The sequence below is a fragment of the Pectinophora gossypiella genome, chromosome 19 (genome assembly GCF_024362695.1).
Source record: "Pectinophora gossypiella chromosome 19, ilPecGoss1.1, whole genome shotgun sequence".
Taxonomy (NCBI): domain Eukaryota; kingdom Metazoa; phylum Arthropoda; class Insecta; order Lepidoptera; family Gelechiidae; genus Pectinophora; species Pectinophora gossypiella.
Window position 1 is genome coordinate 10460060 of NC_065422.1, and position 27801 is coordinate 10487860.

General features: G+C 38.6%; 1 protein-coding gene across 4 annotated transcripts in view; it reads right to left on the minus strand.

Annotated features, from left to right (window-relative positions):
• Window positions 1–27801, minus strand: part of LOC126375636 (AF4/FMR2 family member 1-like) — a 263770-nt gene that overhangs the window by 84335 nt on the left and 151634 nt on the right. For all 4 annotated transcript variants that reach the window (XM_050022662.1, XM_050022661.1, XM_050022659.1 and 1 more), the window contains exon 4: window positions 22952–23084. In XM_050022662.1, the coding sequence (XP_049878619.1) occupies window positions 22952–23084 (133 nt within the window). The remainder of the gene's footprint in view (window positions 1–22951; window positions 23085–27801) is intronic.

A 27801-nucleotide genomic window follows, 5' to 3' on the forward strand; every position in this document is an offset into this window, starting at 1 on the left:
TCCATCGGAAGACGAACTAAGTATAAGTAACCACACCTCACCAAGCTTACTGTTACACCACGTGATAGGTGGTAAACCTACATTTATACTTGTGAATTTCATACATTATGTGAAAACAACTGTTAGTAAAATGTCTTTACTAAAGTGGTTATATCAATCATACTATAACAATGCTCCTTGTCGATATTAAACGCATTTTTTTGACGTGACTTTGCCGCATATGACAACATGGCAGGAGATGTTAATTGCAGCAACCTGAAGAAACAAACGGGTGTAAGTCACACCGTACCGAATACTAAGGGGGATGATTCAGCTCATGATTCTAAGTTAATATCCAATAGAATTTTCCCTCGCAAAACTCATGAAAAAAATGTTGGGGTTTTTAAAATAATTTTCAGTTCCATATTTGATATTAACTCAGAATAATGAGCTGAATCATCCCCCTCAGTATTCTGTACGGTGTCAATAACACCCTGTATAGAAAACCGTGAAACAATAATGGGCCAAGCAAACTACGAAAAAAGCTACAAATAGTACAGTTCAAACCAGAAAAAGCTTATAAATTACAGCGAAACCGACTGAATGAAATTACCAAGTCATTACAATAAGCGTTTTGCGGGAACAAGATGCAAAATTACAAATAGCGAGAGTATAATAATGACAGCTTCCGTGGTCTAGTGGTGGTTAGATCGTCAGGCTTACGATCTGGAGGTTCGGGTTCGATTCCCGATAGGGACATAGTCGAAATAACTTTGTGAGACTGTCCTTTGTTTGGTAAGGCCTTTTCAGTCTTGAATCGGAAAAAGTAGGATGATTCCGTGCTTCGGAGGGCACGTTAAGCCGTGGCTATTAGCCGTAAACAAAAACTTCTACCAACCCGCAGTGCGGCAGCGTGGTGAAGTACGCTCCATACCCCCTCCGGTTGATTGAGGGGAGGCCTGTACCTAGTGGGACGTATATAGACTGTTTATGATAATGAGAGTACATTTTATCCTATAAAACAATTATAAAAACCACTGTACATTTGCCTGTAAATCCGCGCCTCGCATGTCCCCTGTCATCAGTAACGATGTGATTGGCTCAATGCGATTTCGACTTGGAATTGGCGTTGCAAAAAGAACTATGCTCTATAGTGAACGTTTAAGTTACATTTCACATGGAACGTGAAACAGTATAATGCTAACGAGTCTAGGCATGCAAATGTAAACACCTGAGAGAGTAAAAAAAAGTATAGGACACATTAAGCTGCTCATCATCCCGGGCATATCGTAAAACTCGACTAAGGAATTATGTCGCGTCCTGTCATATAATCAAGTGACTATAATCTATAGCCTATCCGGGTAGACGCAAACTATAATCTATTTTAGTTTGACAGCTCTCAAGTTAGCGGCGTCCTTCACGTATAATAAGTGCAAGAAAGAGATAGAGCAAGTTTTAGTCCTGTTTAGTTGGTCCTGGTTACTACTTACTGATGTAAGTACGTAGTCGTTACGTGAGTCATGTCAGCGGCTTTTGGCGGCTCGATAATAACCCTGACACCAGGGTTGTTGAGGTTGGTAATCCACCTCATAACCCACACGATAAGAAGAAGAAGAGTGTTGTCAAATTGAGTTAAAAGTAACTTTAATGGCGAAGATCTGGCGACCTGCCACAATACGGTTAACCATATGCATATCCATCTCAGGACATTACGAAGTGTGCCAAGCTGTCTTCTAGTTACTTGAGTTTTTATTTATTGATTTTTTTATTTTATTAAATAAATTGGTACAAACATAAGCTAGATTGAAGTTAATTACAAGCTTCCACTTAAAGAACAAAATCACTTCAAAAGAGATTTAGGTACGTAGTTTACGTGAGTCTTCCACATACTGTTAGATAGAAAAGAATCGATCGACCTAATATCGACTGATACATCACTATGCTCATAAACGTCACAACACTAGCTTACATACTTTGACAGATCTTATACTTACCGCGCATTTGAGACGATTGTAAAATACTGTTCATCATTATAAAATCAACCAAATACTTCATAACAAAAAAGATTTATAATTAAATTTCTAAAAATATATTCTTTTTTTAAAGTTTCAAAAGGCAAGATGGCCGGTCTTTGTTTTACGATTGTCGCGAGGCAAGGCCGTGATCGGAGTGCGAAACGTAAAGAGGTCAATGCGAGGCGAGATGACTCGTGCCTCGAGGTCACTTCCTCCTTCATAAGGGAGCCGCATCGTGTGGTTACATCTATTTATTGCGTATGGCAGACAAAAATAAAATATCCTGCGTGGATCAAATATCCAGCTTAAGCTCCCTTAACCAAGTCTCTGCTGTATCCGTCACACAATGCAGCTCGGCTATACCACCTGGGAACTGGTGCAGAGGGCACTCGTTCACTATGTGAGATATGGTTATATGTATAAGGTTAAGGTTATGGTTATATGGATATGGTTATGTGTGTATGTGTGTTTTATGTGGTAATCTATTTATTTATTTAAAAGCTTATTGCACAATTTTTTTGTAACATAAGTATGACAGAGGTACATCCATCGCAAGATGAACAGAAGACAGCCGCTTCACCTGACCTATTATTGTCCATAGTACATAGATATAGGAGTGAGTTTATATATGTATATATATGTAGCAACTTGGTGCAACAAAATATAGCACTTTAAAAATACTCGTCAGAAAAGTAATATATTAAAACTTCAAAACCTCTTTCACTGTGACAAACATCTTAACTTGTCCAAGTTAGGACGCGAAAGGATCGCTTTACCAGCCCACTACGGAACACTATTTCACATTTTAAATATTTTACTATTGTAGAAATGCACACGTTATTCTAACTTTTCCGTTATAAAGTGCATTTGCGAGGCGAGCGACGACGTTGGTACCTATTATAGTGCAAGCAAGTGTATTTTGCATGCAGGCGACGAATTGCATAAACATAGCCAGTCCCTGTAACGTGCCGGAGTCATATTTTAGCTAAAATCAACAGTCAACACGAGAAATGTTGGCTAAAACATTGGAATTTGGATGTTTGTTTCTTTATAAAATGTTGGATTTGAGAAGCTTTTTAAATAGGTCGTTTTGCAGTGCTATTTGAAATTCAGTTGCCTTTTATCTTATTTTGTTTATCTGTCTGATGACGTGCCCAACGCAGTGCAAACATTCCAATTTCCACTTTTCATCGTTGTGTTTCCAAGAGGAGTTGTAGTGCGGCAAGCTAGATACGAAAGTATCTGTTTCATTGTATATATTTATCACTATTTCTGTGTGTCACTATTGTCTTGTAGTACACCAGACTTGCACTAATGAGTTATTTATCATAAGTGCAGTTTTCACTAACGCAGTTGGCTCGACCATTATAGACGGCGATACGGCTCACCACCTAACGTTGGTCTAATAGAAACCTCGGTAAAGTGTGGGTACTTCGTTCATCTTGCGTTAGGTGTACCTATGACTACCCCCATTGGGAGCTTGTTTCCGAGGGAAGTTTTAGTACGGCAAGCTAGGTTACGAAAGTATCTTTTTCTTTATATACCTATATCTAACAATAAACAGTGTGACTTGTAGAATAGTCAGTTTCGTTATATAAAAGTGCACTTTATAGTTATTTATTTATTTTTAAAGTTTTACATTCTGCCAATACAGTAAAAACCAATTCGACTGAAACAAACACATATAAGACATAACAATTATTATTATTTAACTAGAACAATAGCGAAATGCCACATCTGTGAATTTGGCCACCGAACAGCTGTATATGCAAGTATATGACCTGTCATATACCACTCTACCTGTAGAGTTCCAGATATTACGTGTACATAATATCTCCCTTCCGTTTTCCGCTTACTAAATCTGAAGATTTGCGACTGCCCGTCTCATCTTCCAACCCGGAAGGGAAAACCAGCCCAATGATCTGAAATGTATTTATCACAAATGTGGGTTTCCTCACGATGTTTTCCTTCACCGCTGAGCACGTGATAATCTTTTATAATCCAAACGTAAATTTGAAATCGTTTGGCCCGTGCTGGATTCGATCCTAAGACTTCGCAGTGAGAATCAAGCGTTCTCCCAACTAGCCTACCACGGCTACAGACATTACGTGTGCGTCTATTAATATTCCAACCATTCTCATAATTAATGCGTTATTTAGGAAATGTAAAGACGCCGCCTGTCGCGACTCTAGCTTAGTATGCAGACAAGTAGCCGTAACCTTTAAATTTAATACAAAAAATATTTAACTACCCGCTCGTAATAAGCGCCAGACCTGTTTTGAATAGTAAACGCGAATTCATTACTACTGAATTCTCCTATTTTCATCGGCTTTTCAACCATTAACTTTATGTAGGCAGTTAAGTTTAAAACCTTTTTTCTTGTACATTTATAAATCTCCACACTTGTTTATTCGTGAATAATTCAACGATTGCTTTCATAGGATATCAATCCTCCGCACGGGTGGTTGTTGTAACATAGTATTTTGCTGCATAGGTGTGTATCACTTCCTTATATTGTAAGAATAACAAATCTACAGTTAACTATTGAATTTCATTACCTCATTTTGTGTCTGCCAGAAAAAAACGAAATCTAGTTAACCTGTGAGACGGCTACACGTATTCCTGTTAGAGTAATAAAGTAGATATATTTAATGGAGTGTAACAACAAAGGAAAATACATCGCACGTTCACGAAAATCATGAATCTTTTTTAAAAGACAATTCCAAGATGGCAGTTCAAGGTCTATAAGCAGCCATTCATCAACCATAAGCAGAGCCTTTCTCACCGCGACCCGTCACAAATCCTCCATCTTTTGCGCAAATAACTCACACAGCCCAGTAGTCACGGGCTCTCGTGTCGGCCCTCATAAGGCCTCGAGTATTGTGGGGAGCGGGGCGGAAGCGGACGCGTGAGCGGTGACAGAATGCACATTTACATTGGAGCTGTGCTGGGCAAGAGAAGCGTGCGCTCATTCCGTAACGCAAATTAGACGACAGATGGCGGTGATGATGAAGTAAAATAAGTGAGGTAAAGTCGGATTCTAAGGCAAGCGGAATTAAGTAATTAAATATTTTTTTTTATCTAATCTAGCCTACAAGATCCAACTGCTGGGCAAAGGCCTCCCCTTCCTCTTTCCATTTTTTGCGGTCCTGTGCGTACTCCGGCCAGTCCAAGTCGTCACGCCATCTCTTTCGAAGTCTACGACGACGCCTGTACCCGTCATGAGGCACCGAATGCGTGACGATCCGTGCCCACCGTTCAGGGTGCATGCGACAAACATGTCCGGCCCAATCCCATTTGAGTCTGCTTTTCGTCCCACATCAGCGATTCCCGTTTTTGTTTTTATTTTTCATTAAGAAACAAAATTCGTTAGGTAATACAATAAAAAACCCGCACACGACCAACAACATACACTACTGATGGATGGATGAAGATTTAGTGATCTTATGCAGTCGACTGACATGTAAAGCAAGTTTATTCAACCTAATAGTCGCCACCGCTTGTGGTCGCATCCCCAGCCTTATATTTTACGGCCACAATCCCTCCGTATGTATGGAATGTATATTTTGTTAGATGTTGTTCATTTTTCTCGACGACGTAGGAATCAATTCCCAGATGTCCCGCGGGTGCCATGCTTCATATCGGTGTCTGAGAACCGACACAAATGTGTAACGACTGGAAACGATACACGGTGTTCCTACGAGTATGTGCGTACATTAATATACACCAATAAATACAAATTAAGTGTCAAAATAAATAAATTAAAACTGTTATTTATACGACGTCAGATCGTAAAATATGTCCGTTTTTAAAAAAATAACAGATTTTAGAAAAAAAAATAATAAAAAAATAATATCTTTATTTAATCACCCAGATAAAAGCCCCTTGAAGTCACACGTGGACGAAGTTGTAGGTATAGCAAGTAATACCTATATGTATTATAATAACAGGTATTTAATACTAACGACTTATATGAATAGAACACTAATTCCATCCGAGTAGTATTACCGCACCGTTTATTCCACGAATTTGAAAACGGTCTCAATTAATTAAAATAAATACTTTCAGAATTACCGAGATAAAGAAAGAAATATGGAGATAGTAAAAGTGGTGTATGAGAATAAGAATTGAATAATTGTCACCTAATTAACAGGTAATAAAGGGTATAATCTAACTTAATATTAAATGCAGGGCTGTAGACACTCATATTTAATTAGACTCTTATCCATACTAATATTATAGTAAGTTTTGTCTGTCACTTAGCGGAAATAGGCTACTTTCCAAGGATATATTTAAAGTACTTTTTAGTATTAAACAGAACGACCAATTTAGTACAATTAGTGATCATGTTTCAATTAGATAACATTTTATAGTTTCAATTAGATCATCTGTTGTTGTCCCAAATAAAATAAAATAAAAAAAAAAAAATAGAAAGTACCAATTTCAATATGAATAGGTCGATCAATTCTTTTCTATCTAACATTTGGCAGGTAAAGGTAGTGAGTATCCTTATCAAGACATAATTAAAATTCAAGTGAACAAAGCGAGCTGGCTAGTCGAAAATAAAGTTTTCATACCTAGTTAACAGCTATTCGACATTCGAAAATTTCATTAGTTTTTTTAAAACGAGGTTAATGCTAAATTGCCTATACAGACATCAACGAAAATTTTCGAAAATTACAACATGAGTAAGCGACTGTCTATGACCCACAAAATAAGTTTAAACCCATAAAGCCGAATTCAGTGGCTTAGAGCCCGAGCCGGGATTCGAACCCGTGACAATAGGATGTAAGTCACGCGTTCTCCAAACTGAGCTATCACGGATTCTGTTCGGCTTATTAATTTCTTTGACATTATTTTGTTAATTATGTCGTTCATTGTAATAATTATTGTAATAATTTATGATTATCTCATTTCTTGTAAGTTTTTGCATGCCATACACTTGGTGGATCATGAGATCCTTATACATAAAATTGTGACCATCTTGTAACAAACCATGTATCCAAGCAAATAAAATTATTCTATTCTATTCTATTCTTGGTGTGTGTGGACTGTAGGTGTAGTAGATAGTGAGAGGTCGAGGATTCTAGTTCCAATTGCAAAACACCAGATTGTTTCTTGTCACTATAATTAAGTTTTTGTAATCAGTAAAATACACTTATACACTTTGGCGGGAGGCGACGGCCATTCCATTCCGTACAATATTGCCATGTCAAAAAATATTATTATTTTATACTTGTGCTGGCAAGCAACAGATTCGAAACCACCGAACTTAATAGGTAAAACAATTTGAATACGAACGCAGCCGTACGCATAGACTAGTATGAAATAACAAGTATAAATTCGCCGTTATTTCATAAACATACAATATTGCGGATTGGGATCCCTTTTAAAACAAAACGAACATTTTAATTTCGATTACCAATGTAAATTGTGTTTGCGATACCTACGTAATGGCAGACTGATTGCGAATGCCAAGGGTGAACCGGTCACGTTTCGTGTTAATATGATAGACAGAAGGTCGTGATGTTAGCTTCTATTACTATTGTCTTATGATTAGACATACTGGGTGTTAGTGACAACGTGCACAATATTGAGGGGTTGATTTTTTTACCATTTTCGTAATGACAAAGTTCCTAAAACGAAGACTAAAAGATAAACAAGGTTTAAAATACACGGTGTTAGTGACATCGCAACGAATACTGAAGGGGATGATTCAAACCATGATTTTGAGTCAATATTAAGTGGAATTTTCACTTAACTACACTTTTCTGTTGGAAAATTCCACTTGATATTAACTCAGAATCATGTGCTGAATCATCCCCTCAGTATTCGATGTCACTTACAACCCGTACAAGTACGTACAGGTAGCCGTACGGGTACGTACGGGTGGTAGTGACACTGTAACGAAATCTTTAGGGGATGACTCAGACCGAAAATTCGTGAAAATTTTAGTGTTTAATTATTTTCAGTTGCATACTATTTCGACGGCAAATTCTACGTGATATCAACTCACAATCATGGTCTGAACAATCTCTCAAAGATTTCGTTACGGTGTAACTAACATTCTGCATAATAATTAGAAATTACATATTTAATAACACTAATTGCGAGACTGTTGACTGTGGCGTGTGAACGAGTAATGAAAGATGACCTTTTTGGTATTGAGTGGCAGATTATGTACATACCCACTTATACATATTAACGCCCATAATCTCTAATGTGGCAGACATAACAACAAGGAGATAGAAGACATGCTGTTATTTTTGATATTAACGATTTGAAAATGGCGAATTTTACAATACAATTCACAAAAGTACCATTCTATACATGATATAAACAGTCTATATGCGTCTCACTGCTGGGTACAGGCTTCCCCTCAATCAACTGGAGGGGGTATGAAGCCTACTACACTGCGCTGCTCCACTGCGGGTAGGTCGAACTGTTTCACGGCTAATAGCCGGGACCAACAGATTAAGTGTTATGTTGTTGTTCTTAATGTTTCTTTATGTTGCTTACCCCTTGGGAAATAGGCATATATAAGTAGGTAATATGTTAGGTTATGTATATAGGTTAAGTATATATTATATTTGTAAGTATGTTAAATATTTATTTGCATATATTTATTGGTAAGTTGTACTTATATGTTAGGCTGACTTGTTCGTCGACAGTTATAAGATATTTTTCTATAAATGGCAACACAAGGATGGGGTTGTCAAATCGGACGGATTGATACACGCTCTCTTGCGTTGGCGACCTTGACGACATCGGACGTGTTTACCAAGTTAAGTGTTATTTTCTTGATACCAGAATAAATAAGTGTGATTACTGTTCTTCCGTATTTTACTACATATAGTTTGTACCCGCAATCTTTCAATTTTTTTTACATTTTTCCTCACCTTATGGTTGTCTGGAAGAAATCGCTTTAAGCGATATGGCCGCCATTTGCCATGTACTTAGTTAAGAGACTTTTTGTAATTATTTATTTTTATTTTGGTGCATTAAAGTGTATTGTACAGGCGTGAGTTTATGTATGTATGTATGTATGTAAATCTTTCCAGCACCGCCTATTACGATTGTCTAACAGAAAGCTCTGGAGGCGTGGGTACTCAGTTCATCTTGCAACGGATGTACGATAACCTGCAAAAGTCCAATCAGTTTCTGGCAAAGTTAACTGGTTGCACTTAAGACCTCCTGGTTACATGTCGTTTCTGTAATAGACCATAAACACCTACAAAAACAACTAACGGTTCATAATTTCAGCACTGTTCACAAATAATTCGCTGGGCTCAGTGACTGAACTTTTGCTCTTTGATTGTACCTGACTAGCCCAATTAATAAGACAGCCATAAGCTTATGTGTTATAAGATGAAATTTATATACGTCCCAGACCATGTGCGAAAGTGATCAGATTACACACCTATGTAATTACACAATTATAATTAAGTACAAAATGAACACGAAAACATAATAACCAGCAGCCTTGAACCTTCAGATAAGAACTCCAGCATATAAGACTATTAATTATGGCTATTAATAGATATATTATATAACAAATGGAAATTTAATCACCGAGAATAGGTGTGAAGCTAAGGGTGGTCGCACACAGTTCATGCTACGCATACCTATAGCGGTGTCAGGACATACGAAGCGAAAGAAACCCTGATTCTTGTTTTATATTGTCTATATATTCATTTATTTTTCATTACTGTCACGAAAAGCCTTTCGCCTGGAAGCAATCTAGCATGGCCAACATGGAACTCCTTAAATAGGCTCCGGACAGGTTGGCCGCTTTAAGGATAATCTCTGCAATTGAGGATACCTGGATGATGCTTGCAAAAAGTGCGAGTGTGGAGTATCACCACAAACTATGGCTCACCTTTTGTTATGTCCTAAGTGCCCTAACACCTGCACTATTAAAGATCTTCACGAAGTCACTGACAATGCCGTAAGCGTGGCCAACTATTGGTCAGCAAAAACATAGCATCGATCGCCACCGACTCGCAAAGATTAAGAAGAGAAGAGAAGACAAAGAGAGTACTGTCACATGCTTAACATTCACACATTCTCTTGGTATTGTATCTCTGAGTATTGTATCACAATGTTAGCGCATTAAGCAACAAAAATGTGTTTTAAGTGAAGATATAAACCTTTTAATTATTTTTATTACACATATTTCTTGGACAATACAATCGTTGTTTACAAAAGTTTGTGTTTTATATAAACACCGATGTGGGTTGAGACCTTTGAACGTTTATTCGAAGCTAAATTTTAAGAGGTAAATAAACAAACCAATCTAACATTCGTGTGGGTTAAGTTAATCAATCATACTGAGCTTTAAGCAGAATCGAAAGCCTAGCTTGAACGTTCTTACCTCGAAAATTAGTAGCACACGAGAAAATTCTTTATTAAAGGTTCTGAAAATTCGGATCAATAAGCGGTATTTATTTTAGTGTATACTATACTTTACACCTCTGCCTACCCCTTCGGGAATACAGGCGTGATACTGTGTTTTAGATATTGATATTCATAACAACAAATACTTTAATGCTCACACAGGAAATACATTACAAAATAAAAGAGAAAAAAAGAAAAAGAAAGAAAGAATAAAAAAGAGCAAACAAAAAGAAAATAAGTAAAGAGCATACTGACCGGCCTTATTGTTAAGTACCAATCTCTTCCAGGCTACAGTTGGATGTTTGTTATTTCGTTTTTGGTTATACCTTATATGCTAAATACTCCGAAAGGTATCGTATGCATTTATGAATATAAATAAGGATGAAATTGTCTTTGAAGAATAACTGACATAATCAAATGAGTAGATAGTGTATATCTGTTCTTATCTCTCGCGCTTGTTTACGTACTTATATTTGTCTTTTATCTATATACACGAAGGATATACCAAATCGTACATATTTACATATTGTTTCTTCGTAAAACGTGGAACAAACGTACTGGCAAGCACTTAAGTACAATAGGTATACTTAATGGGAAATGTATGAGCTTTTGAAATGAGTATTTTGTGTTTCACCTTTGCAAAGTGTGGTTTTCGCTGCGTAAATATGTACCTATATATACCTACCCGTAATTCAATACGTATTAATATACATATACTGGGTAGTAAATTGGTTTCCTTGGCAACCAAAGAGAACAAAGCGAGCTCGTGGACTCTTTTCAACTAAAAATACAGAGTATGTTTATACCTATAAATATAGATAGATTTCATAGATTCATTATAAATATGTTATTAAGTATTAATTATGTGTATTATTATTATGTAGTTTATGTAGTCGAAAGTGTATTTATTCTTATATATCCCGCTATATTACTTAATATTCAATATCTCCTATACTTAAAGGTTGCCTGGAAGGGATTGCTACTTAGCAATAAGGCCGCCTATTGTACTAATTCTATTTCTCTTTTGTTTTGTATTTTGTTTTTTCCTGTTTGTGCAATAAAGTATTTGTTATGTTATGTTATGTTATGTTAAGTAATTTATCTTGCTTGCAATTGGGTAGTTTCCCAGGTCAAAGATAAATTATGAAATACTGATTAAGTACTAAATAAAAACAAATCTAAAGATGACTACAAAACGCTTTCTTTTTTTCTATTTAACTTATTTATGAATTTAAATAATAAATGCGACATTTTGTCATGTTTTCTATGACATCTCATGCAAATTCCATAGTAATATTGTGTTTTGACGTTTAGTAAGTAAACGACGGCAGCCCCGCTGTCCGTGGCTACGGTAGCGGCTACGGTAACGGCGGAGCAGGGGGTGCGAAGAATGATGCGGGTAGCGCGGGACCGATCGTCGTGGAGATCCTTGGGGGAGGCCTATGCCCAGCAGTGGGCGTCGTACGGCTGATGATCATGAAGTAAACGATTTGACTAGTAGGAAATTACCCTATTTCAGTAACACCATTTTAGACGGTGATACGGCTCATCACCTATCGCAACTATGTTTGTTTAACAGAAAATCGGTGAGGCGTGGGTACTTAGTTCGTCATACGATGATTGTACATTTGACTACCTAAACCTTTGATTAGGCCATCATAAGCTCATCGTGTTCACAAGATAAACAAACATTGATAGTTGTTCGTTGAAAAATTTTCAACGAAACCCATTGAGATTACATAAAAAAATATTGCAAATGTCGATGTGTTTTTGCCAGTGTTGATGATAATAATAAATCAAAACCCTCTCTACTATTTTTTAAAAGCCTTACATGATAACAACCGTTATGCCACTTACTATACATTACGCTATACACACTACTATATACAATACTATACACAGAAATGAAAACGAAATATACAAAAAGAATAAAAAAATATAGCTTAACTAATAGGAATAAATGTAACAGGAAAGTCTGTATTTCCTCTAATAAACAAACAAATTAAGCTAGAAAATACGAATGGTTGTACATTTTTGTATGTAATCAGGACGACTGTTAATCTCACCGAGCCGTTCTCCACTACTCCACTATAGTGGAGTAAATAAAACACGCTCTGAAAATGCTTCAAGACTACTTGTGTTTCATGCGAGCTTATTATTGCGCTACGCCAACCCCACGGCCCATTTTAAACTACATTCAAATAATATAGGGTTAAAACTTGCTTGTTTGTAGGAAATTGGTTAATAACATAGCATAATATTAGTAATAAATGTTTCTTTCTTTCTTTCTAATATAATATAGTATCACGGCTATATGCCCGAAGGGGTAGGCAGAGGTGTATAGTATACATACCCACTCCTCACTAGCTATGTTTCAGTTCCATGTAATTGGTTTATACCGGTTTTTACTCGACTGGGGCGAAGCAAAAAGGATGGTTATGTGTTTGACCGCTATGTATGTATGTAGTTATGTACGTATGTATGTGTAATTGTGTATGCATGTCTGTTATCACCTTACTTCTAAATCTCTAAATCAATGGTCAGAATTTAACAAATGAGTTGTAACTAGAAGAGTCTTAATTGTCCGGTGGTTATAGGCTATGTGACGTCACGCTATATTTAATGTGCGCCCTCTAGAGGACATAAACAGAGGGCGATTTTTTTTTTCATCCTATAGTATTGTGTTGGGTATCAAATGTAAGGGCTTAATTTGCACATTACAAATATGTACGTACATATTACTAGCTTTTACTTGCGGGTTTTGCTTGCATTTACTCGACAATTACGTTGAATTGATAATATACCTGCTCAGAAATGTTCCGTATGGATTTTATCTCCAAATCTTGCATAAATACATAAGGTAAACACGTTATCTTAATAAATAAAGCCTCAAAATAATATAAATAAAAATATAAGTCTGTAAACTAAAACCCGACTATGGAAAAATCACGCACAAAAAAGCATGAAACAAGAAAATATTCTCTTCTATTCCCTGAAATTCTTCCGAATGAATTCTTCTTTTTTTTTTAATTCTTCTTTCTTCTGATGTTTAGGAGCGTGATTTTAAAAACGTGATTTTTTTCTTAGTCCGTTTTTAGTTTTCAAACTTATATTTTTATTATTAATAAATGTATTGTAGTACCTACTATTCCTCACGAGAATTGTTTCTACAAAGCACAGAAAATGTATTTTTTTTTGTTCTAACAGACGGTAATTGTTTCCTTATTATTTTTAATTTTCCTTATTAAGTAATAGCGTAATACGTCATTAATTTTTTTCTGTATTAACTTCGTCTGTTCATAGTCCACAGTTGAACAAAGACATACCTAATACATTTACCATTACTTCCAAGCGCTTCAAAATTTGCAAATAAACCTAATATACTTTTACAAAACGAGAAGAATGTTAGTATTACAAAAACAATGTATAAATAAAAACCATGACACATAACGAGGGTACTTAGTTCATCTTCCGATGTATGTATTTTATTTAAAACTCTGGATAGCCCCCAATTGGGAATGAAGTAGTGAGAATTTGGTGGCGATGGTGTGCTGCCGCCAATGGATGTTTTCGGGGTACCGAACAGAGCATAGTACCCCGCTAGCCACAAGTTGGTAGTGTGACTAGGGATCGACGATCCAACGGTATTATGATGGAAGTTGTATATATGCGTCTTGCTGTGTAAACTTCGATATCGCGTTTCACGACTGCTGGAAGACTGCATTATTGAATGTGGCGCCATCTGTTGCATGTGGGCGAAACTAGCTGGCCAACTAGTCGGTCCGCTACAAGAACATTAAAATTAAAAAGAGAAAATTAAATCGAAAAAGTCTGAATCAGATGGGACCTGAACCCGCAACTCTTACGAAGCCAGGATAGGCCTGTTAACAATTACACCACCGGGTCTTCGTATTGTCCATGCGATTTTTTCGATCTATATCGTCCTGTATTGTCGTTAGTCTTTATGTTATACTATGTTCAAAACTTACAATACAAATATACTTTATTGCACCAAAATAAAAAGAAATAATTACAAAAGACTCTTAACTAGGTACATGGCAAATGGCGGCCTTATTGCTTAAAAACATTTCTTCCAGACAACCATAAGGCGAGGAACGTAACGTAATACTTAATGTAAACGATTTAACACAATAACATTCCTTCGAGGCTACAATTAAAATTTTAAATGATTAATAAACCAAGATGGACACTTTGTGACGTAGGTAAAACAGTTTTTGCGGAGGGCCGAGGGTCGCCCGAGGGACACAAATTACTCCTCTGTCCATTACGCGCTAACTTGTCAAACTCGACGCTCGAGATCAATCTGGCTGTATAAATTTAATTTGCTACAGTTACGCTATTCATAATTGGAATGAAGCAATTCTATTTGTTAACCTTATAGGGGTTAATACCCTAAACGTTACCCCTGGGTGGTGCTAAACGAATGAAAAATACCGATGGTAAGCTTTGCCAACAGATGGTTACCATGTCATCCTCATCATCAATCGTATATAGGTCTCCATATTGCACCATCCTTTCCAGTTCTGCGCTAGCCCCATCCACAACTTTCCCGTCGTTGCAAAGATGCATCCGACCACCGTGCCGCTGGTCTACCCACTGACCTTTTCACTTCACATCACCACCGTACAAACGTATAAACCACCACGTATAAACGTTGACGTTTCAAAGATATGGTCAACTTATCCATGAAATTATGACCATTTCATGAAATGAGGAGCTCGGTGGCGCAGCGATAAACGCGCTCAGTCTGCGATTGTTGAAGTTAAGCAACTTTCGCAAAGGCCGGTCATCCTATGACGGCCGGGTGACCACAAAAAAGTTTTCATCTCGAGCTCCTCCTTGCTTCGGAAGGCACGTTAAGCCGTTGGTCCCGGCTGCATTAGCAGTCGTTAATAACCACCAATCCGCACTGGGCCCGCGTGGTGGTTTAAGGCCCGATCTCCCTATCCATCCATAGGGAACGCCCGTGCCCCAGCAGTGGGGACGTTAATGGGCTGGTGATAAGTTTAAGGTCACGGTAAAATCAAAATGCGTGGAATACACCCGCTTTATGGTCATTACAATGCTTTCTTGCAGGAAAATCTCAACTGATGTCTATATTCAGAATGCCATTACGATCATAATCAAGTGACGAGTCAATTGTGGTAGTGGTCGTCACAGGCTTCGTGTAGCCCTGTCATTTATCACCACCACACATCAAATAAGCTTCGGTATGTAACGGACTTAGGCTATATACAGACTTAAGACTTACAGCTTTAAGCCGAATCGTTTCAAAATTGGAATTCGAGGGAGTTTCTCGACGCGTATTTATTTTTTTGTATCTTTTATTTTGCGTCTATCGCTTTCAGATTCTTCGTTAAGAATACTGATTACAAAGTTCCTTTGTTTGTCCTGATTTAAAAAATAAATTATCTATGGTTAACTGTCAGGAGTGTTTTGCTAGCACGGTTATAAGCCGAATTAGTAATATGTCAAAATAAGATACAGTACTTTGTGTCTGTACTGAGTATGCACTTTTTCTGTTATACAAGTTTACTTTTAGCGTTAATTAAAAACCGGCCAAGTGCGGGTCGGAACGCACACAAAGGCTTCTATAGCGTTAAACAAGCGCGTTTGTTGTATGGAAGCCTCCTTTCATTTTTTTTTGTATTTGTTGTTATAGCGGCAAAAGAAATACATAAGTTGTGAAAATTTCAACTATCTAGCTATTACGATTTTTGAGATCTGCAGTATGTACATCAAAAAAAATGACAGTTTATCTAACTACCTACCTACTTTTTATTATTGCAGTCCATGTTAATAATAGCTGGACACGAACACACTTCCATTCTCTTTATATTTGTCTCTTTCTATCACACGTCCATGCACTACGAAGCTAAACGTACACCTATTTATCGAGGCAACTTTCGCGCTCGGCTCATACCAATCTGCATTAAGCCTTACACCGAGGATCGTTAGCGAAATTAGCTCGTGCATCGGCTCGCACGTCGGATTGTTCGCGCACAATGTGACAGTAAATCTTGTGGACTTGTGTGGAACGCAATGTGTTCAAACAACCGCTTGTAAAATTAAAATCGCCGCCGCGACTTTACTGTCGATATAATGTGCGCGCGAGCGCTCTTAGCCTGTCGATTTTTATTCGATTTCTTTCTCGAACCTTCGAAGCTCTTTTTTACTAAGTATGTTTATATTATACAGTCTATTTTGGGGAACGTCTTGTTTATTTTGTTCGTGGCAACGTAACGTGTATTTACGAGTCGAGCATGTATGCTACAAATAAGGTAAGTCGCGTGACAAAAGTGGCAACGGAACCAACCATCAGTTTACGTGATAAGGCGCGGTTGTTACGGTTCACCCACGAGGCTATACAATGTGAATTACGTTTAACGACTTCGCCCATTGTTCTTGGATATTAATTGTTTATAAACACACAAATTGCATGCGCCGTCTACCAACGTTCACGAATCTGTGAATTTGTAGCGACTTAATCAAAAAATTATTGCGTTTTTAATTAATGTTTGTTTTTAAATCGAATGTAAACAATCTTGGTTCTGTTGTTTCATTCTCCCGTTGACCTATTTATTTAATCTCCCTGAAACATGTCAGCGTTTTTGATACAAAGTCGATTTATTAGCGGCAGTAAACAGGGATGACACGTCAAATATGGAGGGCGGGTCGCTTGTCGCGGCCGCCGTCGCCCGCCCCGCGACACGCGAACGACGCGATTTTTGAATCATTTATCAGCCGTGTGTTTACTCTGGTTTCCGCTACACTGCGGCCGGTTTTGTCGCGCAACTGGGTCATTCTTCATTACCAGCGATAAAAGTAAGAGCGGTCGTGTGAGAGACTTGGCGCGGAGTCAGTATACTGCAACTTTCAAGCCATATTACTGGAATAAATTCAACTCGAACACTTTACTGGGCTAGTGATAAAAGTATATTTGTATTTGATTATTTTATATCCCTTTCTGGGTAGACACAGAGAATACATTACTAGCTCTCTAGCTCACATATTATAATTACGACTCTACGTACATTAGGTTTGTGATGGCTTTACTGTCAATGTACTGTAATTTGTAGATACTTATTTTGTACATTATTAACATTAATAGACACAGAAGGACGTCCAGGGACCAAATTGGTGATGTCCTTAGCAAAGGTTTAGAACGATCTACTCTGAACCGGTGTGCGTGTATGTAACGATTGATGAACGTGGAAGAAGCAAGAGAAGTGTGTCAGGATCGACCAAAAATGGAATTCCATAGTCTCTGCTTACCCGTACCGAATACCGTATGTAAATTATTAGTAAAGGCACAAATTGATTATAATAAATTTTTAGCAACACCGGTACATTTGTCTTAAAACCTGCACAATGTTGTACAAAGATTAATTTATAAGCTGTGTATATATCAAACGGATAGCTGGTTCTTCGTTGGCATTCGCCAGTGACATTCGGCTATCACAACTGCAAGTGTACATGCCAACTCATTACTCCAATAAAAGAGTACAAAAGGATTCTTCGAATAATATAACAAACGGTCACACGAGAGATACAAATAGAGTTGAATGAATAGTTTTTTTATATTGACCTAGGGACTTCTTCTATCGTGTGGGTTGTGAGGTGGAGTACCAACCTCATCAACCCTGGTGTCACGGTTACTATTGAGCCGCCAAAGGCCCCTGACATGGCTCATGTAACGACTACTTAATTACATCAGTAAGTAGTAACCGGGACCAACGGCTTAACGTGCCTTCCGAAGCACGGATTATCTTACTTTCGGACAATCAGGTGATCAGCCTGTAATGACCTAACCAAACTAGGGACCACAAAGTAATTTCTGTGATATGTCCCCACCGGGAATCGAACCCTGGCCCTCCAGATCGTGAGCCCAACGCTCAACCACTGGACCTAGGAGGTCGTTAACCTAGGGACTAATTATAACAGACGAAAAATGTGACTTCATATCAGGCGAGAAGTAGGTTTTGTTATATGTTATGTATATCACAAATTCATGATTACGTTATTATAATTAATTGTGATGACCTTTTGGTTGATTGGGGGGAGGCCTGTGCCCAGCAGTGGGACGTATATAGGCTGTTTACGTTTACGTTTTACGTGATGACCTTATAGAGGGCAGCAATAACTGTCAGTACTATTCAGAGACGGAGTACAGAAGTCCCAGTACGGCTTTGACGTAGACTGGGCGCCTTCGCACTCGCGTCAGACAGAGTACTGCGGGGCGAAATACAAGAGGGAAACCACTGCCGTATTTTTCCTTAAAAAAAAGTAGCACGGAGAATGCTACACCGACAAGAGCGTGGCTCTTAAATTAATGATGATGAATTGTGATCATCATCATCTCCCTAGCGTTATGCCGTTCTTCACGAGATCCGCTTACCTGACATTTATTTAATTATAATACATATGATCAATAATTGAGGAGCTCGGTGGCGCAGCGGTAAACGCGCTCGGTCTGCGATTGTTGAAGTAAAGCAACTTTCGCAGAGGCCGGTCATAGGATGGGGATCATCCCGGCTGCATTAGCAGTCGTTAATAACCACCAATCCGCACTGGGCCCGCGTGGTGGTTTAAGGCCCGATCTCCCTATCCATCCATAGGGAAGGCCCGTGCCCCAGCAGTGGGGACGTTAATGGGCTGATGATGATGATCAATAATTATTCTTATTATAAAAGGTCGTCGCGTGTCCCATTAGCATTCAATTCTCATTCTAATGTTGATTTACATGTACCGCAAGAATGTATGAATAACATAATCCTTGCTAGTATAATTACATATTCATAGTAGTTAATCACAAATCACTCTCAGAGTTACAATTTGTGCGTAGGAGTAACAATTTACAGTGAAATGTGAGTTACAATGTGTTTCGCTACCTAGTAGGGAAACAAACGTAGACCTCCCTCAAATTAATTACTGGACTTAGACCTAGAAACCTTAATTTACACAGGTTGGTAAATAAATTTAAACGTCTGACTATAAAATACACTTTCAAGTTTCTAATAAAATGTACAAATAAATTAATAACGCAAAACGTGTTACAGTAATATTACACATAACAACAACATTAATAACATTATGGCACGAAATAGATCCAGATCCAGAACACTGTCCCGTATCAAATAGCAAATCGAAACATTTTTAAAATTAATAAGTAAATTATTATAAGCTTTTTAATTCTTAATTTGAATGTTTCAAATTGAAATTACTCGGAAATGTTTCGAATTTTTGATAAGACCAACAAAAACAAGAAACAACAAGCCAGACATGCCTTAGTTACTATTATTCATTTTGGAAATTAAAAAATGCAATATAATAATCTAGTATAAAATGTAATAACATTTAAAAAAGTATTGCCAGACAAAACACAAGACTAAAGTAGGTAACTAATACTATTTATTTATTCTGTAACAATATTGAATGAGGAAAAGTCTGTCCCAGTAAGTAGGTAAAACAAAACAGCGGGTAAGGAGCTCGCATAGAGCACACAAGTACACACAACTCGAGTCAACTAATCCAACTACATATTTATCTTGAGTCGCTTTCACCCTGCAATCAGTCGTCCCGACACTCTCTGCATGTATAATTTACAGGCCATCAAAGGACCAGAATAAAGTTACATTGTTCCAACCGTTAATTAAGAGTTTCCGTTGCGAATTATCGTAAAATTCGACAGTGCTCTGGTTTACGCTGTCTTACAATCATTTAGACCGGGAAGGATGTCATTATAACCGGTTTTTATGGGGGTAACGTTTTTATAGTGGCTCCATTCTTTAGGGACGACCTGAGCCGTTATTTTGAAATTATTCCCGTCGCTACCCACTCGTAGCGCAGCGGGCTTTACCTTTCCATTGATTTTATGTCTGTATTTGCTTAAGGAGTACATTTTGCGGTATAAAGTACCCGAGGATTGTACTCTGGTTTTTGAGCGAACGTGATACGGATAATGAAGTTGAATGTTGCGACATTCGCGTATGGTGTTGTCCGAGTGCAGAACTGGTCTGACGGGCAGGTGACCGGTAAGCACAACCCGCTAAACGGGTATCACGCAGCGTGAATTTAAACGAGCCGCCAATAAAATTAAGGGCATCACATTAATTGAGGAGTTAGCCGCGTCATGGGGCGGATGTGTGCGAGCGAGGGACCGTGCGTGTTCCGTGAGGTTCCGCCGACGCGCTGTCGTGCGTGCCAGTCGTGTCGCGTCGCGCTGACAAAGTGACGATGTAGCCACCAAGCCCTCGCCCGCCAGCCGCCGCTCTGAATCATTTATTACCGCGCCACAACGCCGGATACCGCCGTACATATACAATATTGCCGCTAATCTACGCCTCAAAGAAGACTGTTTGTACCTCCCTTCCGAGGCACAACACCATTTCCCAATTTCGCATAACGGGTACTCGTCTCATGGGTACAGTTCACTGCCTTTCTATCGACACAATATCTGAACGTACGAATCTTTCTTGCGTTTTTTAGCGATTTTTGCAATGCGATCAGATCGATTTATGTGTCGCTAAGCGTGCGCAACGGAGCCGAACACCAAACACGGCCAATTGTGCATGCGTGATCGTGGGACAGGTATACAAATTGACCCGAATTAGCTATTATGCAAATGTGACCGGGGCTCGTGCCGAAAAATATCGGATATCTCTCCAAGCCCACCTGAAAAATTGAAGATTCCGTAAAGAAGCTCACGGGCGCGGCCGCCGCGTATCAAATAACTTATCCGCTTTTGTTATGGTAATGCTTCCCTCAAATTATCCGTTCCGCGTATAATCTTGAGAGAAATAAAAAGTTTTGTAAGGCATAAAGCTTTATCTTCCGGTTTCGTATTAAATCTAAGCACGTCTGATTTCGATACTGATTTGTTGAACAATAAATTGAATCTTATTGTGTTATGGTGCGTTTTGATGTCCCGTATCAAATAGCAATTTAATAGTTGGTTGTCTTGAGAAGGTATTATTGACTTGTCGGTCGTATTGTCTTCCACGAAGAAAGCTGTTCTGTATTCCTATACCTATAAAGTGCTATATAATCCGCTACACATGTAATTCTCAACCGTGGATTATGTGAAAATAGGCATTAGTTCAGTGGGCCCCCGCAAGGAACATTTCCTTTTGGTATTAAATCGAATTTCCGCTCGAACGACTATTGAACCTCTGAACCCTTTGAGCGGGAATGTCAGTTGCAAAAACTATGATCAAACAAACCTTCCTGATACAGAAACATGTCTATTGAGATCTAATCACGCGTACACTCGATTGCTGTCACTGACGAAATATCCCTTTACAACAAACGAATCATGATTACGAAATCAAAATTCCTAAACGAATATTTTGATACGCTTGCTTTGATATGGTTTCCTGGAATCTTTTAATTATCGACGCCACATTAAGCGGACATTTTACGATCAATGAGCACGCTTTTCTTGAGAGATAACGGTACAATCCTCACTTTAGTCTGTTGAAGAAAGTCACACACAAAGTTCGGCTGCCGGCGCAACTGTGTCGAAATTGTGCAACAATATAGAATAACCCGTAACTAAGTTATGCTTAAGTGGCATAATATCAAACAATATAGCGCTTGCCAACTGTAGCCGGATTCGGCGGAAGCAATTTACGTAATCAAGAGGCAGAAGGCAGGTAGGGTCGGGATAATTTAGAGAATCCATTGTTCTTCACAATTAGATCCCGCGACTGCAGTACTAGGAAATTAGCAACTCGAGTTTCAGGATAAAGTCGGGATCAGGGAAGTTTCAAACGGACTTCAAGTAGTCGCTACATGAAAAGGTCGTTGTGATGGCGACGCATCAACCTAGTTTAGTATTCAAGAGATCCAAGGGGGTAAAATTGAAAACGTGTAACTTTAATCCCCTTTTAAAAGTTGCTAGTAACTTTTCAATTTTATTTTAACGTTCCCGCAATAAAATATTCTTGGCTCATTTTTTATTGCGTGATACAATTTCTAATACAAGTTATAAGGACGTTGAGTTGAATAAGTAACTGTTTAGTGGTTTCCGTATGGAACAGAATCTATACATAGTAGTTCATTATTTATGAAATTCTGAGTCTTTCAAGCCTATGTAAACTCCACGTAGGAGTAGGGTGACAGAGTTCAGGCTTCAAATAATGTTGACGTTAAAACTGTTCATCTATAGGGTGATTGTATAAGAATACAAAACGGTGACGTCATCAATAAACATGAACCTTGTGACGTTTACATAATTATTAAGACGACGCTTATATAATCCTCCGATTTGCCACTTTTTTGATAAAAATTCCGCCACTGGCCATTGCAGTTTGAAGCTCGAAATGGCCCAGACGGTCTTCCCCACATTGACCTTAATTAAAATTCAGAGGTTGATTTTTGATCATCGTAGACTACCTTCTATTTCTAGATCAGCACTTTATATTTTTCTACGACCCAGTCATCTATCCTATTCTTTTACGTCTATTGGATGAAGTTCGCCATCAGTTACAGACACGTGACAGTAAACGCTAAAAGTTGTAAAAGTGCATAGTACTCACATGGGGCTGGGCTGGCGGGCTCGGCGCAGATACCGATGGACTTGCTGGGGTCATCGAGCAGCGTCTGCGCAATGTTGTAGTCGCCAAGCTTCGTGCGGATCTGCTGGCTCACGCGGTCACTATTGCCAGTCACCTGAGGGAAAAAAGAAACATATTTATAAAGTAGTAGTCATATGGAGTAACTAATCAACTCCCTGGCGTTATTCCGTTTTTACAGGATCCGCTTACCTAACCTGAAGATTTTACAAGTCCGGTTTTTTACAGAAGCGAATGCCTGTCTAACCTTCCAACCCGAAGGGAAAACCGGTCCGCTCAATATAATTATAAATTAATACCAAAATTGATGAACACAATAAAGCACAGCTATTTGCTTCTCTAACGTAGTTAATCATTAATACGAAACTTGATGAGCGGGACAAGCTTCAAAACGTCAAATCATGACGTGCCGTTAAGTAATACCAAATTCGGAGAATCCACATGCCCTCACTTGCTGCTTCTTTAACGTTCCAAACCGCGAAGAAAAAAACAGCTCAAGAAAGGTCACATACTTTCTGAACGCGCGGAGTAACTAATATACTACGTAAAACAGAAGGTCTCTCGCCATACTAGAAAAGTAGCCGCTAAATCGCGCGCAAATCGAACGCAGGTAGCTATTATTTAATACTAACCTGTCAATATGTTCTACATTAATAAAATAAATTTTTGACTAACACTACAGAATGAATGAAACCAAATAGTCACAAGAAAAACAAACTCTTCGTTATTCGACATCTAATGATGGTTGTGGAAAAAAAAATCGCAACATACAGGATGTTAGTGACATTGTAACGAATACTGAGGTGAATGATTCAGACCATGACTCTTGAGTTGATATCAAGTGGAATTTATCATCGCAAAATTCATGTTTTCTTTTTTAAATTATTTTAAATTCCACTTGATATCAACTCAGAATTACAGTCTAAATAATCCACCTCAGTATTCGTTACGATGTCACTAACATTCTGTAGATATAGCGGTTGGCACGATAGACGACCGTATGTCCGACTGGGAAGGCAACTAGACTAGAGCCGGTGGACAGATGTTCCGGAACAATTCGGACACGCCTACCGTCTTTGTATACTATTACAACTAATGTCCTAGTCCTAGTTACTAGTTAATAGACGTAGAATGAGTAGCAGACTAGCAGTATGTTGGACTCGACGTGAAGAAAAAAAGCAGCCAAGTGCGAGTCGGACTCGCCCATGAAGGGAAGACCTATCCATAGATACCACACACGTATGGGTTTGTTCAAAAACATTTCTAAGTATGGGCAACCCCCAAAATTTATTGCTTTTTTTCCATTTTTCACAGAATACATCTACTTACCAAGTTTCATCAGTATAGCTCTTATAGTTACGGAAAAAAGTGGCTGTGACATACGGATAGACGGTATTTCGGTTTTTGCCATTTGGCTACGCAACCCTAAAAAGCACATGTGTTCATTTCATATTATCCCGAGCATGTTGTGCAGTCGACTAAGACCCCTACCTCACTAGGGCACTGTGCAACGAGCAACTACAAAATGAACCAGAGTTCGTTTTACTCTCTTGATATAAACTGCATATCGTCGCAGAGAAAATCACGTAGCGCATTTTTGAAAAAAAAAAAAAACATATTTTGATGTGATATTCTTCAACAAAACCTAGATTTGTTTCAATAAATTTCAATCCAATATGTTATGGAACTTGTCAATTGCGAAGTTCTGTTGTCAAAAATCACATTAGGATAAGACTTTTCAAGGCTCTTACGCGGTTATCATCGTAAAGCGACGATATATTATGGTGCTGGCGCGAGCGCGGTGGCGCCATTGTGGTGTCCTAGTGAGATATGGGCATAAAGAAAGAGATTAAGTATGTCCCCTATAACATAATGAACTCTATATACGGTTCGCCATATCCATCTTCGAATATCAATGCCAAGTCAAGTCAAATGCATTTGACGGGTCAATAGTAACTCTGACACTAAGTTTGATGAGGTCGGTCCCCCAAATGTAGCTGCTGGCTAGTTACTGGTTTGTAATAAGTTAACATTACGTTATTTTCTTCGAATTCTACGCCATAGTATACGCGATAAACAACACGGTACACGGTACACCTAGTGGGTCGATATCCATAAGCTGCTTGAGTGCGCTTATTGATAAGCGCTGATCGAGGGAAATCGTCGGCCACGCCGGCGGGGTCGGTATCGGGGTCGTAGAAACAACACATACTTGTAAGAATAATGTAAAAAAAAAACACCAATTTAGCGTTAGAAACACGTTTTAACGCCTCTACCGAATGGGCACACCCTCTGAATCTTATGAAAGAACACGCATCACAATTCCGGTCACGTGTTGAAACGATGAATATAACCTGCTCTAGTAATTCAGGACAGAATATGTTGAGCAGCATTTGCCAAACTGTGGGTCGCGACCCATTGCAATGGCGGGGCGCGAGTGAATATCGAGTGGTTCCTGACCACTCCACAAATTACACCAACTGACAAACAGTCCTTCATTCACATTGGTGTCGCTTATTTCCCTACTGGTTGTTTGCGTAACTAAAGTAGAATGTAGGTAGGCACAGCTTTTTATAATAATGTCAAATGTCAGATGAAAGAGGCACACGAAGTGCGACTTACCGCAAGAAACCAGCGGGCTTAGCATCGTAAACGCGCGGCTCTTTCTCGCTTCGACATACGTCACCCGTCACTCTCTCACAGTACTGCACAGAAAGAGACAGATGATCACTGCCGCGGCGAGAAAGAGTCGCGTGCTTACGATGCTAAGCCCGCTGAGCATCACCAATATTTATATGCTTTTACACTGTGATTTTTAATCCCAGGCAAGATGTGACTCTTGAATTTCGAAATGTTTATTAGGTGGGTCGCGGTCCAGTCAACTTTGAGAACCGTCGCGTTAGAGGAATATTTCATTTCATAGTTGACGATCATCCCTACACGAAATACAGATGGCACGTTTTTAGTAATAACATTCTTCGTGTGATATGTTACAAGGGCTGACACAGAATAATTAATAGTACCAGTTACGCAGCGTTCTCGAACGCTATTTCAGCTCAATACTCGTATGGCGTTATTAGCACTAATTTAAGAGCCACGCGCTTGTCCGCGTAACATTCTCCATGCTACTTATTTAATAGGGCAGTGGTTTCCCTCTTGCCTTCCGCCCAAAATGGCGTTATTTATTCTAAAACAATACCACACCCCGGACACTTCAAACAAACAACCTCGTTTTACACAGATACTACATACTGACATTATCGTATACGCGCATCTGTGTGTGTGACATCTGACGCCATACGTTCAAGTCTAAACTATGTTCGAGGGGGGGTGAAGCGCAGGTGGAGAGCGGAGAGTTGCAGTTCTATACATAGTATTATTCCTTATTTTATGACAATATTGTAGTAATTCGGTAGTAGGCAGGTAGACTTACGAAAAAGTTTTATGATGCGGGTACTAAGTAGTAGAGTTCAAAGAGGAAGACCTAGGCGTACATACCGCGACCGTTTTAAAGAAAGGCCAGGTCAATGAAGACTTTGATGAGAGTGGAAGAAGCTAAAAGTGATGTTTCAGGATCGTAGAAAGTGGAATTCTGAGTATTCCGCTCTGCCTACCCCAATAGGAAATAGGTGTGATCTTATGTATATATTTAAGAGTGAAACTAGTGACGTCAGCTCTACTGACGGTTTGTAACACTAATTACTATAAGTGTGAACCTCATCACATCAACAAAATGGTAACGTCCGCAGTGATGTGCCGTTTTCGGGAATTTTCCCGAAGGGAGAATATTCCCAAAGTGAGAATGTTCCCGTTGTAAAAACCCTTTAATAGTAAGGACAGTGGCTACAGTTTTGATGCTATCTGCCTGAAGGCTAGCTTTTTACATAACTTTTTTTTTCCAAATTGGGATCATTCCCAGGTAGTATTGGGGCAGTTAGAACCTAGCGTTTAGGCCGATAGGATCGGAGTACGGTCACGAGCATTAATATGTATACACTTTGGTACCATGTCACATTAACTTTTTTGACAAATTGAACTGTAAATCTCACAAAATGTCAAATATGTTAGTGCGACAGAATCCTAAAGTAGGTACATTATGACAACAAGAAAGAGATTTGAAAGAGCAATTTGAAAGAAGAAAATGCAGCCAGTGTCCTTTCTATTAAAGAGTTTTTTCAACAGGAACATTCCGACAGTCCGAACTTCCCTGGACTGACACTGGCACATCACTCGCCCGTGCACTTGCGAGGCCGCGCCATGTGGCACACTCGCACTCGTCTCGTCCCAAATAAACCGCCTCAATGTCACCGGTGAATCACGTTCACGACGCGATCATCACAACAAATACACCCATACACATTTACTTCTATTCTTGGACTAAATTGCACCATCTTGTCATACATAAACAGTTTATTTCTATCGCTATTCAAGATTATAATCCGTGCAAATTAAGAAGAAACCTCATAGCGACTCAACGCAATTGACACATCGGGAAGTGTCTGCATTGTTAATTTGCAGGGTTTATAAGCCGCCAGATCTCGAGGACTAGTCTTAATTATATAGGAATCTATTATATCGCTGATTGGTGTTTTTATGATTTTAAGTCACTTACGGAAGCATCAGCATTCAGATGATCATTCCCAGTTAATATCAAGTGGAATTTTCCATCGCAAAAGTATAGAATTAAAAATAATTAAAATCTAAAAAAATATCACGAATTTTGCGACGAAAAATTCTACTTGATATTAACTCAGAATCATGGTCTGAATCATCCCCCTTAATACTTGTTACGATGTCACTAACACCCTCTATAG